General features: G+C 28.5%; 1 protein-coding gene across 6 annotated transcripts; it reads right to left on the reverse strand.

The window, feature by feature from the left end:
• Positions 1 to 14,584: 14,584 nt before the first annotated feature.
• LOC127112031 (serine carboxypeptidase-like 20) lies at positions 14,585 to 19,537 on the reverse strand. Of its 6 annotated transcripts, XM_051046226.1 has the most exons (13): positions 19,112 to 19,536; positions 18,813 to 19,009; positions 18,144 to 18,177; positions 17,451 to 17,547; positions 17,131 to 17,318; positions 16,851 to 16,973; positions 16,522 to 16,602; positions 15,770 to 15,950; positions 15,602 to 15,667; positions 15,277 to 15,398; positions 15,075 to 15,188; positions 14,950 to 14,995; positions 14,585 to 14,862 (listed from the first exon to the last, which is right to left on the reverse strand). In XM_051046226.1, the coding sequence occupies exons 8-13, from the start codon at positions 15,902 to 15,904 to the stop codon at positions 14,779 to 14,781; spliced, it is 567 nt and encodes a 188-aa protein (XP_050902183.1). In that variant the 5' UTR covers positions 15,905 to 15,950; positions 16,522 to 16,602; positions 16,851 to 16,973; positions 17,131 to 17,318; positions 17,451 to 17,547; positions 18,144 to 18,177; positions 18,813 to 19,009; positions 19,112 to 19,536; the 3' UTR covers positions 14,585 to 14,778. The 6 variants fall into 6 exon arrangements, with proteins under 6 accessions (XP_050902183.1, XP_050902182.1, XP_050902181.1 ...); XM_051046225.1 differs by lacking the exon at positions 17,131 to 17,318; XM_051046224.1 differs by having other exon boundaries at positions 17,451 to 18,177.
• Positions 19,538 to 19,969: the final 432 nt, after the last annotated feature.

Here is a 19,969-nt window from a genome sequence, read left to right on the forward strand (position 1 = left end):
TGATTTGAGATTTTATTTACGTTCCATAGACCATCACTAACATATATCAAGAACTTAAGATAGAGGGAAAACCCTAGGATCCATCACTAGCATGTATCAAGAATTTAGGTTAGAGACAAAATCCTTGGATCCAGTACTTCAGCATCCGGTATTACTCGTTTTCTCATTGTTGGAAAATACATCGAGTGTGTCATTTGTATTGTGTTCACGGTTCTGATAATAATTTTGAATAAATTAATTGTAAAAGACTTCTTTATGTAGTTATGTGTTTTGAATTTAGTTTAATTTCTATCCATTATAATTTTAATTTTGTTTAATTTGAATTGATTAGAACTTTCTTTATCTTGATTTTAATTATATATATGTTTAAAATTTTTTAAAGATTTATTTATATAAATAAAAAATTCTATGTGATATTGAAAATCAACATATTAATTTATCGAATCAAATCTGTGTTGCATAAAGTTTCAAAATGATAATTAGTTTGTTGAAATTTTGGATTCCTCTGCAGTTAGTTATTTAGCTGCTTTTTGTGAATGGTTTATCTTAATTGTAATATATAGTGCTTCTAGATTTGCCACTACCTTATATGTAATCCATTGAAATTCAAACTCAAGTTCAAAGATGGGAAATTTTAGAAATAATAAAAAAATATTGGTTTGAGATTTTATTTACGTTCAAGAGACCATCACTAACATATATCAAGAACTTAAGATAGAGGGAAAACCCTAGGATCCATCACTAGCATATATAAGGAATTTAGGTTAGTGACAAAACCCTAGGATCCAGTACTTCAGCGTCCGGTATTACTCGTTTTCTCATTGTTGGAAAATACTTCGAGTGTGTCATTTATATTGTGTTCATGGTTCTGATAATAATTTTGAATAAATAAATTCTAAAAGACTTGTTTATGGATATTTATGTGTTTTGAATTTAGTTTAATTTCTATCCATTATATCTTATGATTTTGTTTAATTTGAATTGATTAGAACTTTCTTTATCTTGATTTTAATTATATATCTGTTTAAAAAAATTTAAAGATTTATTTATATAAATAAAAAATTCTGTGATATTGAAAATCCACATATTAATTTATCGAATAAAAGCTGTGTTGCATAAAGCTTCAAAATGAAAATTAGTTTCTTGAAATTTTCGATGCCTCTGCAGTTAGTTATTTAGCTGCTTTTTGTGAATGGTTTATCTTAATTGTAATATATAGTGCTTCTAGAATTGCCATTACCCTATATGTAATCCATTGAAACTCAAACTCAAGTTCAAAGATGGGTAATTTTAGAAATATTAAAAAAATATTGATTTGAGATTTTATTTACGTTCCATAGACCATCACTAACATATATCAAGAACTTAAGATAGAGGGAAAACCCTAGGATCCATCACTAGCATGTATCAAGAATTTAGGTTAGAGACAAAATCCTTGGATCCAGTACTTCAGCATCCGGTATTACTCGTTTTCTCATTGTTGGAAAATACATCGAGTGTGTCATTTGTATTGTGTTCACGGTTCTGATAATAATTTTGAATAAATTAATTGTAAAAGACTTCTTTATGTAGTTATGTGTTTTGAATTTAGTTTAATTTCTATCCATTATAATTTTAAATTTTGTTTAATTTGAATTGATTAGAACTTTCTTTATCTTGATTTTAATTATATATATGTTTAAAATTTTTTTAAAGATTTATTTATATAAATAAAAAATTCTATGTGATATTGAAAATCAACATATTAATTTATCGAATCAAATCTGTGTTGCATAAAGTTTCAAAATGATAATTAGTTTGTTGAAATTTTGGATTCCTCTGCAGTTAGTTATTTAGCTGCTTTTTGTGAATGGTTTATCTTAATTGTAATATATAGTGCTTCTAGATTTGCCACTACCTTATATGTAATCCATTGAAATTCAAACTCAAGTTCAAAGATGGGAAATTTTAGAAATAATAAAAAAATATTGGTTTGAGATTTTATTTACGTTCAAGAGACCATCACTAACATATATCAAGAACTTAAGATAGAGGGAAAACCCTAGGATCCATCACTAGCATATATAAGGAATTTAGGTTAGTGACAAAACCCTAGGATCCAGTACTTCAGCGTCCGGTATTACTCGTTTTCTCATTGTTGGAAAATACTTCGAGTGTGTCATTTATATTGTGTTCATGGTTCTGATAATAATTTTGAATAAATAAATTCTAAAAGACTTGTTTATGGATATTTATGTGTTTTGAATTTAGTTTAATTTCTATCCATTATATCTTATGATTTTGTTTAATTTGAATTGATTAGAACTTTCTTTATCTTGATTTTAATTATATATCTGTTTAAAAAAATTTAAAGATTTATTTATATAAATAAAAAATTCTGTGATATTGAAAATCCACATATTAATTTATCGAATAAAAGCTGTGTTGCATAAAGCTTCAAAATGAAAATTAGTTTCTTGAAATTTTCGATGCCTCTGCAGTTAGTTATTTAGCTGCTTTTTGTGAATGGTTTATCTTAATTGTAATATATAGTGCTTCTAGAATTGCCATTACCCTATATGTAATCCATTGAAACTCAAACTCAAGTTCAAAGATGGGTAATTTTAGAAATATTAAAAAAATATTGATTTGAGATTTTATTTACGTTCCATAGACCATCACTAACATATATCAAGAACTTAAGATAGAGGGAAAACCCTAGGATCCATCACTAGCATGTATCAAGAATTTAGGTTAGAGACAAAATCCTTGGATCCAGTACTTCAGCATCCGGTATTACTCGTTTTCTCATTGTTGGAAAATACATCGAGTGTGTCATTTGTATTGTGTTCACGGTTCTGATAATAATTTTGAATAAATTAATTGTAAAAGACTTCTTTATGTAGTTATGTGTTTTGAATTTAGTTTAATTTCTATCCATTATAATTTTAAATTTTGTTTAATTTGAATTGATTAGAACTTTCTTTATCTTGATTTTAATTATATATATGTTTAAAATTTTTTTAAAGATTTATTTATATAAATAAAAAATTCTATGTGATATTGAAAATCAACATATTAATTTATCGAATCAAATCTGTGTTGCATAAAGTTTCAAAATGATAATTAGTTTGTTGAAATTTTGGATTCCTCTGCAGTTAGTTATTTAGCTGCTTTTTGTGAATGGTTTATCTTAATTGTAATATATAGTGCTTCTAGATTTGCCACTACCTTATATGTAATCCATTGAAATTCAAACTCAAGTTCAAAGATGGGAAATTTTAGAAATAATAAAAAAATATTGGTTTGAGATTTTATTTACGTTCAAGAGACCATCACTAACATATATCAAGAACTTAAGATAGAGGGAAAACCCTAGGATCCATCACTAGCATATATAAGGAATTTAGGTTAGTGACAAAACCCTAGGATCCAGTACTTCAGCGTCCGGTATTACTCGTTTTCTCATTGTTGGAAAATACTTCGAGTGTGTCATTTATATTGTGTTCATGGTTCTGATAATAATTTTGAATAAATAAATTCTAAAAGACTTGTTTATGGATATTTATGTGTTTTGAATTTAGTTTAATTTCTATCCATTATATCTTATGATTTTGTTTAATTTGAATTGATTAGAACTTTCTTTATCTTGATTTTAATTATATATCTGTTTAAAAAAATTTAAAGATTTATTTATATAAATAAAAAATTCTGTGATATTGAAAATCCACATATTAATTTATCGAATAAAAGCTGTGTTGCATAAAGCTTCAAAATGAAAATTAGTTTCTTGAAATTTTCGATGCCTCTGCAGTTAGTTATTTAGCTGCTTTTTGTGAATGGTTTATCTTAATTGTAATATATAGTGCTTCTAGAATTGCCATTACCCTATATGTAATCCATTGAAACTCAAACTCAAGTTCAAAGATGGGTAATTTTAGAAATATTAAAAAAATATTGATTTGAGATTTTATTTACGTTCCATAGACCATCACTAACATATATCAAGAACTTAAGATAGAGGGAAAACCCTAGGATCCATCACTAGCATGTATCAAGAATTTAGGTTAGAGACAAAATCCTTGGATCCAGTACTTCAGCATCCGGTATTACTCGTTTTCTCATTGTTGGAAAATACATCGAGTGTGTCATTTGTATTGTGTTCACGGTTCTGATAATAATTTTGAATAAATTAATTGTAAAAGACTTCTTTATGTAGTTATGTGTTTTGAATTTAGTTTAATTTCTATCCATTATAATTTTAAATTTTGTTTAATTTGAATTGATTAGAACTTTCTTTATCTTGATTTTAATTATATATATGTTTAAAATTTTTTTAAAGATTTATTTATATAAATAAAAAATTCTATGTGATATTGAAAATCAACATATTAATTTATCGAATCAAATCTGTGTTGCATAAAGTTTCAAAATGATAATTAGTTTGTTGAAATTTTGGATTCCTCTGCAGTTAGTTATTTAGCTGCTTTTTGTGAATGGTTTATCTTAATTGTAATATATAGTGCTTCTAGATTTGCCACTACCTTATATGTAATCCATTGAAATTCAAACTCAAGTTCAAAGATGGGAAATTTTAGAAATAATAAAAAAATATTGGTTTGAGATTTTATTTACGTTCAAGAGACCATCACTAACATATATCAAGAACTTAAGATAGAGGGAAAACCCTAGGATCCATCACTAGCATATATAAGGAATTTAGGTTAGTGACAAAACCCTAGGATCCAGTACTTCAGCGTCCGGTATTACTCGTTTTCTCATTGTTGGAAAATACTTCGAGTGTGTCATTTATATTGTGTTCATGGTTCTGATAATAATTTTGAATAAATAAATTCTAAAAGACTTGTTTATGGATATTTATGTGTTTTGAATTTAGTTTAATTTCTATCCATTATATCTTATGATTTTGTTTAATTTGAATTGATTAGAACTTTCTTTATCTTGATTTTAATTATATATCTGTTTAAAAAAATTTAAAGATTTATTTATATAAATAAAAAATTCTGTGATATTGAAAATCCACATATTAATTTATCGAATAAAAGCTGTGTTGCATAAAGCTTCAAAATGAAAATTAGTTTCTTGAAATTTTCGATGCCTCTGCAGTTAGTTATTTAGCTGCTTTTTGTGAATGGTTTATCTTAATTGTAATATATAGTGCTTCTAGAATTGCCATTACCCTATATGTAATCCATTGAAACTCAAACTCAAGTTCAAAGATGGGTAATTTTAGAAATATTAAAAAAATATTGATTTGAGATTTTATTTACGTTCCATAGACCATCACTAACATATATCAAGAACTTAAGATAGAGGGAAAACCCTAGGATCCATCACTAGCATGTATCAAGAATTTAGGTTAGAGACAAAATCCTTGGATCCAGTACTTCAGCATCCGGTATTACTCGTTTTCTCATTGTTGGAAAATACATCGAGTGTGTCATTTGTATTGTGTTCACGGTTCTGATAATAATTTTGAATAAATTAATTGTAAAAGACTTCTTTATGTAGTTATGTGTTTTGAATTTAGTTTAATTTCTATCCATTATAATTTTAAATTTTGTTTAATTTGAATTGATTAGAACTTTCTTTATCTTGATTTTAATTATATATATGTTTAAAATTTTTTTAAAGATTTATTTATATAAATAAAAAATTCTATGTGATATTGAAAATCAACATATTAATTTATCGAATCAAATCTGTGTTGCATAAAGTTTCAAAATGATAATTAGTTTGTTGAAATTTTGGATTCCTCTGCAGTTAGTTATTTAGCTGCTTTTTGTGAATGGTTTATCTTAATTGTAATATATAGTGCTTCTAGATTTGCCACTACCTTATATGTAATCCATTGAAATTCAAACTCAAGTTCAAAGATGGGAAATTTTAGAAATAATAAAAAAATATTGGTTTGAGATTTTATTTACGTTCAAGAGACCATCACTAACATATATCAAGAACTTAAGATAGAGGGAAAACCCTAGGATCCATCACTAGCATATATAAGGAATTTAGGTTAGTGACAAAACCCTAGGATCCAGTACTTCAGCGTCCGGTATTACTCGTTTTCTCATTGTTGGAAAATACTTCGAGTGTGTCATTTATATTGTGTTCATGGTTCTGATAATAATTTTGAATAAATAAATTCTAAAAGACTTGTTTATGGATATTTATGTGTTTTGAATTTAGTTTAATTTCTATCCATTATATCTTATGATTTTGTTTAATTTGAATTGATTAGAACTTTCTTTATCTTGATTTTAATTATATATCTGTTTAAAAAAATTTAAAGATTTATTTATATAAATAAAAAATTCTGTGATATTGAAAATCCACATATTAATTTATCGAATAAAAGCTGTGTTGCATAAAGCTTCAAAATGAAAATTAGTTTCTTGAAATTTTCGATGCCTCTGCAGTTAGTTATTTAGCTGCTTTTTGTGAATGGTTTATCTTAATTGTAATATATAGTGCTTCTAGAATTGCCATTACCCTATATGTAATCCATTGAAACTCAAACTCAAGTTCAAAGATGGGTAATTTTAGAAATATTAAAAAAATATTGATTTGAGATTTTATTTACGTTCCATAGACCATCACTAACATATATCAAGAACTTAAGATAGAGGGAAAACCCTAGGATCCATCACTAGCATGTATCAAGAATTTAGGTTAGAGACAAAATCCTTGGATCCAGTACTTCAGCATCCGGTATTACTCGTTTTCTCATTGTTGGAAAATACATCGAGTGTGTCATTTGTATTGTGTTCACGGTTCTGATAATAATTTTGAATAAATTAATTGTAAAAGACTTCTTTATGTAGTTATGTGTTTTGAATTTAGTTTAATTTCTATCCATTATAATTTTAAATTTTGTTTAATTTGAATTGATTAGAACTTTCTTTATCTTGATTTTAATTATATATATGTTTAAAATTTTTTTAAAGATTTATTTATATAAATAAAAAATTCTATGTGATATTGAAAATCAACATATTAATTTATCGAATCAAATCTGTGTTGCATAAAGTTTCAAAATGATAATTAGTTTGTTGAAATTTTGGATTCCTCTGCAGTTAGTTATTTAGCTGCTTTTTGTGAATGGTTTATCTTAATTGTAATATATAGTGCTTCTAGATTTGCCACTACCTTATATGTAATCCATTGAAATTCAAACTCAAGTTCAAAGATGGGAAATTTTAGAAATAATAAAAAAATATTGGTTTGAGATTTTATTTACGTTCAAGAGACCATCACTAACATATATCAAGAACTTAAGATAGAGGGAAAACCCTAGGATCCATCACTAGCATATATAAGGAATTTAGGTTAGTGACAAAACCCTAGGATCCAGTACTTCAGCGTCCGGTATTACTCGTTTTCTCATTGTTGGAAAATACTTCGAGTGTGTCATTTATATTGTGTTCATGGTTCTGATAATAATTTTGAATAAATAAATTCTAAAAGACTTGTTTATGGATATTTATGTGTTTTGAATTTAGTTTAATTTCTATCCATTATATCTTATGATTTTGTTTAATTTGAATTGATTAGAACTTTCTTTATCTTGATTTTAATTATATATCTGTTTAAAAAAATTTAAAGATTTATTTATATAAATAAAAAATTCTGTGATATTGAAAATCCACATATTAATTTATCGAATAAAAGCTGTGTTGCATAAAGCTTCAAAATGAAAATTAGTTTCTTGAAATTTTCGATGCCTCTGCAGTTAGTTATTTAGCTGCTTTTTGTGAATGGTTTATCTTAATTGTAATATATAGTGCTTCTAGAATTGCCATTACCCTATATGTAATCCATTGAAACTCAAACTCAAGTTCAAAGATGGGTAATTTTAGAAATATTAAAAAAATATTGATTTGAGATTTTATTTACGTTCCATAGACCATCACTAACATATATCAAGAACTTAAGATAGAGGGAAAACCCTAGGATCCATCACTAGCATGTATCAAGAATTTAGGTTAGAGACAAAATCCTTGGATCCAGTACTTCAGCATCCGGTATTACTCGTTTTCTCATTGTTGGAAAATACATCGAGTGTGTCATTTGTATTGTGTTCACGGTTCTGATAATAATTTTGAATAAATTAATTGTAAAAGACTTCTTTATGTAGTTATGTGTTTTGAATTTAGTTTAATTTCTATCCATTATAATTTTAAATTTTGTTTAATTTGAATTGATTAGAACTTTCTTTATCTTGATTTTAATTATATATATGTTTAAAATTTTTTTAAAGATTTATTTATATAAATAAAAAATTCTATGTGATATTGAAAATCAACATATTAATTTATCGAATCAAATCTGTGTTGCATAAAGTTTCAAAATGATAATTAGTTTGTTGAAATTTTGGATTCCTCTGCAGTTAGTTATTTAGCTGCTTTTTGTGAATGGTTTATCTTAATTGTAATATATAGTGCTTCTAGATTTGCCACTACCTTATATGTAATCCATTGAAATTCAAACTCAAGTTCAAAGATGGGAAATTTTAGAAATAATAAAAAAATATTGGTTTGAGATTTTATTTACGTTCAAGAGACCATCACTAACATATATCAAGAACTTAAGATAGAGGGAAAACCCTAGGATCCATCACTAGCATATATAAGGAATTTAGGTTAGTGACAAAACCCTAGGATCCAGTACTTCAGCGTCCGGTATTACTCGTTTTCTCATTGTTGGAAAATACTTCGAGTGTGTCATTTATATTGTGTTCATGGTTCTGATAATAATTTTGAATAAATAAATTCTAAAAGACTTGTTTATGGATATTTATGTGTTTTGAATTTAGTTTAATTTCTATCCATTATATCTTATGATTTTGTTTAATTTGAATTGATTAGAACTTTCTTTATCTTGATTTTAATTATATATCTGTTTAAAAAAATTTAAAGATTTATTTATATAAATAAAAAATTCTGTGATATTGAAAATCCACATATTAATTTATCGAATAAAAGCTGTGTTGCATAAAGCTTCAAAATGAAAATTAGTTTCTTGAAATTTTCGATGCCTCTGCAGTTAGTTATTTAGCTGCTTTTTGTGAATGGTTTATCTTAATTGTAATATATAGTGCTTCTAGAATTGCCATTACCCTATATGTAATCCATTGAAACTCAAACTCAAGTTCAAAGATGGGTAATTTTAGAAATATTAAAAAAATATTGATTTGAGATTTTATTTACGTTCCATAGACCATCACTAACATATATCAAGAACTTAAGATAGAGGGAAAACCCTAGGATCCATCACTAGCATGTATCAAGAATTTAGGTTAGAGACAAAATCCTTGGATCCAGTACTTCAGCATCCGGTATTACTCGTTTTCTCATTGTTGGAAAATACATCGAGTGTGTCATTTGTATTGTGTTCACGGTTCTGATAATAATTTTGAATAAATTAATTGTAAAAGACTTCTTTATGTAGTTATGTGTTTTGAATTTAGTTTAATTTCTATCCATTATAATTTTAAATTTTGTTTAATTTGAATTGATTAGAACTTTCTTTATCTTGATTTTATTACATATATGTTTAAAATTTTTTTTAAAGATTTATTTATATAAATAAAAATTTCTATGTGATATTGAAAATCAACATATTAATTTATCGAATCAAATCTGTGTTGCATAAAGTTTCAAAATGATAATTAGTTTGTTGAAATTTTGGATTCCTCTGCAGTTAGTTATTTAGCTGCTTTTTGTGAATGGTTTATCTTAATTGTAATATATAGTGCTTCTAGATTTGCCACTACCTTATATGTAATCCATTGAAATTCAAACTCAAGTTCAAAGATGGGAAATTTTAGAAATAATAAAAAAATATTGGTTTGAGATTTTATTTACGTTCAAGAGACCATCACTAACATATATCAAGAACTTAAGATAGAGGGAAAACTCTAGGATCCATCACTAGCATATATAAGGAATTTAGGTTAGTGACAAAACCCTAGGATCCAGTACTTCAGCGTCCGATATTACTCGTTTTCTCATTGTTGGAAAATACTTCGAGTGTGTCATTTATATTGTGTTCATGGTTCTGATAATAATTTTGAATAAATAAATTCTAAAAGACTTGTTTATGGATATTTATGTGTTTTGAATTTAGTTTAATTTCTATCCATTATATCTTATGATTTTGTTTAATTTGAATTGATTAGAACTTTCTTTATCTTGATTTTAATTATATATCTGTTTAAAAAAATTTAAAGATTTATTTATATAAATAAAAATTCTGTGATATTGAAAATCCACATATTAATTTATCGAATAAAAGCTGTGTTGCATAAAGCTTCAAAATGAAAATTAGTTTCTTCAAATTTTCGATGCCTCTGCAGTTAGTTATTTAGCTGCTTTTTGTGATGGTTTATCTTAATTGTAATATATAGTGCTTCTAGAATTGCCATTACCCTATATGTAATCCATTGAAACTCAAACTCAAGTTCAAAGATGGGTAATTTTAGAAATATTAAAAAAATATTGATTTGAGATTTTATTTACGTTCCATAGACCATCACTAACATATATCAAGAACTTAAGATAGAGGGAAAACCCTAGGATCCATCACTAGCATGTATCAAGAATTTAGGTTAGAGACAAAATCCTTGGATCCAGTACTTCAGCATCCGGTATTACTCGTTTTCTCATTGTTGGAAAATACATCGAGTGTGTCATTTGTATTGCGTTCACGGTTCTGATAATAATTTTGAATAAATTAATTGTAAAAGACTTCTTTATGTAGTTATGTGTTTTGAATTTAGTTTAATTTCTATCCATTATAATTTTAAATTTTGTTTAATTTGAATTGATTAGAACTTTCTTTATCTTGATTTTAATTATATATATGTTTAAAATTTTTTTCAAGATTTATTTATATAAATAAAAAATTCTATGTGATATTGAAAATCAACATATTAATTTATCGAATCAAATCTGTGTTGCATAAAGTTTCAAAATGATAATTAGTTTGTGGAAGTTTTGGATTCCTCTGCAGTTAGTTATTTAGCTGCTTTTTGTGAATGGTTTATCTTAATTGTAATATATAGTGCTTCTAGATTTGCCATTACCTTATATGTAATCCATTGAAATTCAAACTCAAGTTCAAAGATGGGAAATTTTAGAAATAATAAAAAAATATTGGTTTCAGATTTTATTTACGTTCAAGAGACCATCACTAACATATATCAAGAACTTAAGATAGAGGGAAAACCCTAGGATCCATCACTAGCATATATAAGGAATTTAGGTTAGTGACAAAACCCTAGGATCCAGTACTTCAGCGTCCGGTATTACTCGTTTTCTCATTGTTGGAAAATACTTCGAGTGTGTCATTTGTATTGTGTTCACGGTTCTGATAATAATTTTGAATAAATTAATTCTAAAAGACTTGTTTATGGATATTTATGTGTTTTGAATTTAGTTTAATTTCTATCCATTATATCTTATGATTTTGTTTAATTTGAATTGATTAGAACTTTCTTTATCTTGATTTTAATTATATATCTGTTTAAAAAAATTTAAAGATTTATTTATATAAATAAAAAATTCTGTGATATTGAAAATCCACATATTAATTTATCGAATAAAAGCTATGTTGCATAAAGCTTCAAAATGAAAATTAGTTTCTTGAAATTTTCGATGCCTCTGCAGTTAGTTATTTAGCTGCTTTTTGTGAATGGTTTATCTTAATTGTAATAATTAGTGCTTCTAGAATTCCCATTACCCTATATGTAATCCATTGAAACTCAAACTCAAGTTCAAAGATGGGTAATTTTAGAAATATTAAAAAAATATTGATTTGAGATTTTATTTACGTTCCATAGACCATCACTAACATATATAAAGAACTTAAGATAGAGGCAAAACCCTAGGATCCATCACTAGCATGTATCAAGAATTTAGGTTAGAGACAAAATCCTTGGATCCAGTACTTCAGCATCCGGTATTACTCGTTTTCTCATTGTTGGAAAATACATCGAGTGTGTCATTTGTATTGTGTTCACGGTTCTGATAATAATTTTGAATAAATTAATTGTAAAAGACTTCTTTATGTAGTTATGTGTTTTGAATTTAGTTTAATTTCTATCCATTATAATTTTAAATTTTGTTTAATTTGAATTGATTAGAACTTTCTTTATCTTGATTTTAATTATATATATGTTTAAAATTTTTTTAAAGATTTATTTATATAAATAAAAAATTCTATGTGATATTGAAAATCAACATATTAATTTATCGAATCAAATCTGTGTTGCATAAAGTTTCAAAATGATAATTAGTTTGTTGAAATTTTGGATTCCTCTGCAGTTAGTTATTTAGCTGCTTTTTGTGAATGGTTTATCTTAATTGTAATATATAGTGCTTCTAGATTTGCCACTACCTTATATGTAATCCATTGAAATTCAAACTCAAGTTCAAAGATGGGAAATTTTAGAAATAATAAAAAAATATTGGTTTGAGATTTTATTTACGTTCAAGAGACCATCACTAACATATATCAAGAACTTAAGATAGAGGGAAAACTCTAGGATCCATCACTAGCATATATAAGGAATTTAGGTTAGTGACAAAACCCTAGGATCCAGTACTTCAGCGTCCGATATTACTCGTTTTCTCATTGTTGGAAAATACTTCGAGTGTGTCATTTATATTGTGTTCATGGTTCTGATAATAATTTTGAATAAATAAATTCTAAAAGACTTGTTTATGGATATTTATGTGTTTTGAATTTAGTTTAATTTCTATCCATTATATCTTATGATTTTGTTTAATTTGAATTGATTAGAACTTTCTTTATCTTGATTTTAATTATATATCTGTTTAAAAAAATTTAAAGATTTATTTATATAAATAAAAAATTCTGTGATCTTGAAAATCCACATATTAATTTATCGAATAAAAGCTGTGTTGCATAAAGCTTCAAAATGAAAATTAGTTTCTTCAAATTTTCGATGCCTCTGCAGTTAGTTATTTAGCTGCTTTTTGTGAATGGTTTATCTTAATTATAATATATAGTGCTTCTAGAATTGCCATTACCCTATATGTAATCCATTGAAACTCAAACTCAAGTTCAAAGATGGGTAATTTTAGAAATATTAAAAAAATATTGATTTGAGATTTTATTTACGTTCCATAGACCATCACTAACATATATAAAGAACTTAAGATAGAGGCAAAACCCTAGGATCCATCACTAGCATGTATCAAGAATTTAGGTTAGAGACAAAATCCTTGGATCCAGTACTTCAGCATCCGGTATTACTCGTTTTCTCATTGTTGGAAAATACATCGAGTGTGTCATTTGTATTGCGTTCACGGTTCTGATAATAATTTTGAATAAATTAATTGTAAAAGACTTCTTTATGTAGTTATGTGTTTTGAATTTAGTTTAATTTCTATCCATTATAATTTTAAATTTTGTTTAATTTGAATTGATTAGAACTTTCTTTATCTTGATTTTAATTATATATATGTTTAAAATTTTTTTCAAGATTTATTTATATAAATAAAAAATTCTATGTGATATTGAAAATCAACATATTAATTTATCGAATCAAATCTGTGTTGCATAAAGTTTCAAAATGATAATTAGTTTGTGGAAGTTTTGGATTCCTCTGCAGTTAGTTATTTAGCTGCTTTTTGTGAATGGTTTATCTTAATTGTAATATATAGTGCTTCTAGATTTGCCATTACCTTATATGTAATCCATTGAAATTCAAACTCAAGTTCAAAGATGGGAAATTTTAGAAATAATAAAAAAATATTGGTTTGAGATTTTATTTACGTTCAAGAGACCATCACTAACATATATCAAGAACTTAAGATAGAGGGAAAACCCTAGGATCCATCACTAGCATATATAAGGAATTTAGGTTAGTGACAAAACCCTAGGATCCAGTACTTCAGCGTCCGGTATTACTCGTTTTCTCATTGTTGGAAAATACTTCGAGTGTGTCATTTGTATCACTACAACAAACAAGACCTTAGACAGCGCTTTTTTTAGCCTTAGACAGCGCTTTAAAGCGCTGTCTAAACCTCCGCTGCTAAAGGTTTAGACAGCGCTTTTTTAAATCTTAAAAGCGCTGTCTAAGCCCCCCCCCCCCCCCTTAGACTGCGCTTTGGCCAAAAGCGCTTTATAAGACCCTCTTATTTTAAATTTTTTAGGTATACCTTAGACAGCGCTTTTGAAAAGCGCTGTCTAAGCCCCACCCCCTTAGACAGCGCTTTGGCCAAAAGCGCTTTCTAAGACCCTCCTATTTTAATTTTTTTAGGTATACCTTAGACAGCGCTTTTCAAAAAGCGCTGTCTAAGCCCCCCCCCCCCCCCCCCCCCCCTTAGACAGCGCTTTTGCCTAAAGCGCTTTCTAAGACCCTCCTATTTCAAAGCAAAATTCCTCATCAAAATGTTTAGAATGTCAAAACCACTTAAAGTGTAATATCAAAGGCATATTTAATTTAGCCAAAATAGATAGATTACATTCACACTTAATTGACCCATATTTTTGTGGTGAAATTGTCATACATCCTTAAAATTAAAAAACCAAAATATCAAATTAAAAAAGTAAATGATTAAATTTGTTAGTATAGATAAATAGGAAGACAAAAGATACAATGAAGTTACACTTGTTTAAAAAGGTGTAATGTTTGAAAGATACAAAGTGAATAATGAAATAACTTATTTTCTTCATACACTTTTGAACTAGTCCATCAAGTATATAATAATAATTTGAAACAACTATCTTTCTCTAGTTTCTTATTTCTTATATAGGAATTCCATCCAAAAAATGTTTGTAAAAGTACAATGCCTCCTCTGGTTTATATTCTGGAACAGTATGTCCAGCTCCCTGTAAAAGTATTATTAAATAATATATTAAGACTATTTCAATCTAAATTAATTTATTTATAGAGTAATCACATTTTAATATACATACCTTTATAGTCAGAAATGTGAGATTGTTGGCATATCCTTGTATAAACCTAAAACCAAACAAAGAAAACTTGCTCAACCTCTATATGTTAAATTAAGACGCTAAGTTTTAATGTGCTCTAGAAATACCCTGCAACTTGATCATTGATTAACCATGGTCTCCATTCATCAACAATCTTATATCCAAGTGATCTTGTCCATGCTTCCGTTCCGGTAAATGGGACACACATGTCATGATCACCACTGCAAGAAAAAAAAACAATATGATAGGAATGTTGTGACTTTATAAGAATAAACCTAAAACAATGTTGTTATATGTTGGAAGATTAACCTAAATATCAATGCTGAGTATCCTTTTGAAGTAAGATTCTTGTGGTAAGGAATCATACTCCCTAGATCATGATCGTATTCAAGCTGGAATGTACATAACTCCCATCTCCTAACTACACTTTCCTGTATTATCACAATGATCAAAATTAATAAATTCTCAAAGGACAAAAATCGATATTGTTAGGTTGGACGTCCTCACTGGGATTCAAACTCTGGTATTCACAGTTGTGTGTGAGTTTTTAGTAGTTGCTACCATTTCATTTACAGACAAAAAAAAAATTGATATAGTAAAATATTAATATGATATACTTTGATAGAATCCTCACCTCTGCAGTGTGAATAGCTTTCCTGACCTCTAGATTGTTCAACCAATTCCTGGCAACCTCGTCGTTCTAAATATAATGATGAATTTTGTTACTAAAACACATTCAATCAATCTATCCATCAAATATGGATTATTAAGAATAAAAAAAGTATCGAATTAAGTAACTTACAACGCAAGCCGGAGCACTGAGACTATTGCTTGTAATTTCTGGCCAACTTGGAACAATTCCATCTCTCAAATTAGCTCTATAGGGCCAAGCACGACCAAACATTCTTTTTCTTACCGCTAGAGATTTTTCATGCATATTCACTCTTTGGCAGTTCTCCCTTATTAAGACTTTCAATGAGCTCCTGACAGATGAAATGGTAGCTATGATTTACATTTGATCATATGCAATAGTAAAACTAGTCATGTCATAATTAAACAACAATATTTCTTACGCAATTTCCTTACCGTGTTTAAATCAGATATTTCTCATACAGTTCCACAACAACAAAACTTTTCTCATTAGGTATGGTTCATAGATGGCTTTTCATATGTTTACCTCCACTTGTCCCAATTCAATCTAATATAATTTGACATATAGAGAGGAAAAATTTATTGGAAGGCAAGTGTGAAACTCTGAACAAATCAACTATTGACATTTTGTGATAAATATAGTGGAAAAACTATATATCGTGTAACTTCTAAAATCTAACTAAATTAAACATGCAAGGTATAGCACTTTTTAAGAAAGAAAGGCATAACTTTTCCTGTACAAGGATCCACTATGATGGGTTATAGAGCTCCTAGATTATATTAGAAAAAAATGTTACTTTCTCTTTCTAATATTCATGGAACTCGAGAGAACTCAAATCCGAAGATATCACTCCACACACAATAAATTTGGAAATGAAAAGCTTGCATGATCTTTAGTCGTACCTCTACAACGGGATAAAATCGAAATAGTGACCATGTTTCTTCCTCTTCGTCAGTACGATCTTTGCGTGCTGCTTGCGTTGTCTATGAAAGAAAAAGAGTTTTAATTTTATAGATAATTTGATGCGAAATAAAGCATTCAGACAGGGGCATGAAATAGAACATTTTGCAATACAATACCACCCTCAGCTTGAAATATCTAATATCCTTAATGAAAAGGAATCCATAAATAATATATTTTTATTGTTGTTTCTTAAGTATATAAATCCTCACTTGACATATTTGTTTATTTATTTTACTTCTATCAGCACGAAATGAATATATATGTTTACCTTCTGGTTACTGAACTTCAGTGAGAAAGCACCAGCAGCAGCAGATGCCTTCTTTGTTGATGATCCCGCCAGCAGTTGCATATTACTGATAACTTTCATGTCATCGGGTGATAGTTTTGCCAACTAGTTAGATAAACAAAACCATCAATAACGTTTGCTTACTACAGTTTTTTTTCTTTGAGTTATAGTATTGCATTCATTCATAGATGCTGACTGCCTAAAAAAAATCAGACTGGACCTTAGAAATCAAACATATCAAGCAATGTAACAGGCAACCTACTTTTTCCTGAGTCGTAGACGCCTCATCCAAATTTATTTATGATGCAGCTATAAACAAAGAGATCCATACCCCATATACAGAGATAGTTTTCAAAATAAGACATGAATATCTTGCAATTCAGAGCTTAGCACAGTCGCAGAAGTTTAATTCAGTCAATTTTTGCTACCAATCTTCTAAAGAACATGAATCTGATCAGAATTTGAACATCTTTACTGGTTTCGGAGTCAGGAAAAGCAGGAATATCAAGCATATTTTAAAATCATAAACCTAGTAAAGAAACATAATTTGTAGAATTCATGAACCATGTAGAATTCAATCACCTCTACATGGAGTGAAATCTTTTCTACTTGCTCAGTGTATTGGGGCAAAGCTTGAACCATTTTTTGCAAATACCGTGTAGATATTTCACCACCATCTCTGCAAAATATCAAAGTTATAAGTCAAAAGTGCTAAATACTTAAATTAGCTATAGAAATTTGCAATATTGCATGAGATACAAAATACATTCATTCTAAAATAAGAGAGACAAAATACTTTGTAATTCATGCAATATTAAATCCAATGCAATATACTAGTATAGAATAAGAGGTAATTCCCAAGATAGAGTGATAGGACCCTGAGTCCGAACCTTAGTCTAGTAAGAGTTAGTTAGGATATTTCCTTTATTTTAGGGATATTCTGTTATAAAAGAGAGGGGAAGGGATTAGGGAATTCATTCAGAAATATTGTTAGAAAGTTGTTAGGAGAGTTACTCTCTGGTCCAGGAGCAATTCTGCTCTGGTTTTTATCATTTCTTGTTTCATTTTCACCATTGTAAGAGCTCATCTTTGACATTCAATAGAATACAATTTGGTTATCTTGATTTTATGGTTCTATCATAAAGTTTTGCTCAAACATGCTATATATAAAAGAAATAATGACAATACATTGACAGCTAGGACCTGAATTTAGACTGGCATTTAACAAAACAGATGCTATTTTTCATGAAACAAGGATTAAGGTGGAGATAAAACCATTTGCCGTGTCATCTTGAACTATTGCTTCAATCTGTTGTTTGCCATTAAAAGAAAATAATAAGTTGTTAGTCTCAAGATGTCATAATATCAAGACCAAAGTATTAAACTGAACAACCAAATGATATTGTTCACATAGAAACATGCATATTCTATGTTGGACATACGCAAATGGGAGAAGAGGTCCTAATCCAATTAATAATTGTTGAAATCTCTCCTTAAATTTATCAGTTTGTGGCTACCTAATAGTAAGAGTAAATGAGAATTTATTACACACAACACGATTTGCAGTTTATGAAAGATTCATAACCTTATTCCTGACCAATCTTCTTTTAACTCTATGATCTTGTACACATGGATAACATTTGCGCGCTGAAAACTCAGCAACCCCATCTAACATACAATCAACATTAAACTTCATTCACTTTGACCTTAATTATATTATTGACCAAAACCATTTAAAATTTCCATCCTCAGATTTCAATATTTCCTTATAAATCATCCCTAGTAAGACATTTACTACAAATGACTGTGTGTCCTAATATGATAGATAGACAACCCAAAAGAACTTCACCAATAGTGGATTATACAAAGCAATTTGTAGAGCCTATTACTTCTATCACGCACTTATGCAAACAGAAAAACAGAGGCAAGTTCAATTACACTTACAATAGCCTTATAAAAAGCAATCTGCGGAACTGTATACTTGGTCCCGAGCTTTGATTGTTCATCGGAAACAGTATTAACAACTCCATAATAAACATGGCCATCATATTGATCAATGCAGGCACGTAACTCAAAATTAGCACAAGTTAGAGCCTTGTTTATTGCCAGAATAAATGCATCAAATAGCCGACGGTCAGTGCCTATACAAGAACAAACCAATACAATCAAAATCATGATAAAATAAAAAGCGGAAAAATAGTAGCAATCAAAAGTAAAAAATTAGGAAAATGAAAAATGAAAACCTGGACTTTTCTTAGTGAGGTCCTCAAACATGGAATGTAGGTCTTTCTCCTTGAGTGGACCTCGTGACAAGAGAGCTTGAACTATGACGTGGTGTGTTGGGCTTAACCCACCTGACATGAGAAACCCTAATGTGGAATCAACTTTGGGAAATTAGGGTTCAGAGTTTATCTAAAATCTGCTAGATTTTTTGAAGAATGAAAAGTGATTGGTGAAAGTTTTCAAGGATTTGAATGTTGGAGCAGTGAGGATTTGGTGTTTAGAGGGGAATTGTACGGTGAGAAATGGAGCAAGAGCGGTGTGAATGGTGCCGGAAAAGGAGAAATTAGGGGTCAGAGAAGTTGAAATGCTGGGTTGCCGAAAATAAGGGAGGAAAAGAGAGGGAAAACAAATAAGGATATTTCTCACCGAAAATTTGGGGAAAATAAATCTGCCTCTCGCGGGATAAGCGCTTTTGTGGAAAGCGCTTTCTAAGGTATGCCTTAGACAGCGCTTTCCAAAAGCGCTTTCTAAACCCCCCCTTAGACAGCGCTTTTGGTTTTAATTTTTTTTTTAATTTAAAGACTTTAGACAGCGCTTTATCAAAAGCGCTGACTAAGGTCTATATTTAAAAGCGCTTTCTAAAAGCGCTGTCTAAGGGGGGGGTCTTAGACAGCGCTTTTAGAAAGCGCTGTCTAAGACCCCCCCTTAGACAGCGCTTTCATTATTTTTTTGGAACATTTTCCGTGTTTTATTTTAATTTTAACCTTAGACAGCGCTTTCTTTTAAAAGCGCTGTCTAAGATGCGCTGTTAAAAGTCATTTTTGGCGTAGTGTATTGCGTTCACGGTTCTGATAATAATTTTGAATAAATAAATTCTA

The sequence above is a fragment of the Lathyrus oleraceus genome, unplaced genomic scaffold, assembly GCF_024323335.1.
Source record: "Lathyrus oleraceus cultivar Zhongwan6 unplaced genomic scaffold, CAAS_Psat_ZW6_1.0 chrUn0014, whole genome shotgun sequence".
NCBI classification, from domain to species: domain Eukaryota; kingdom Viridiplantae; phylum Streptophyta; class Magnoliopsida; order Fabales; family Fabaceae; genus Lathyrus; species Lathyrus oleraceus.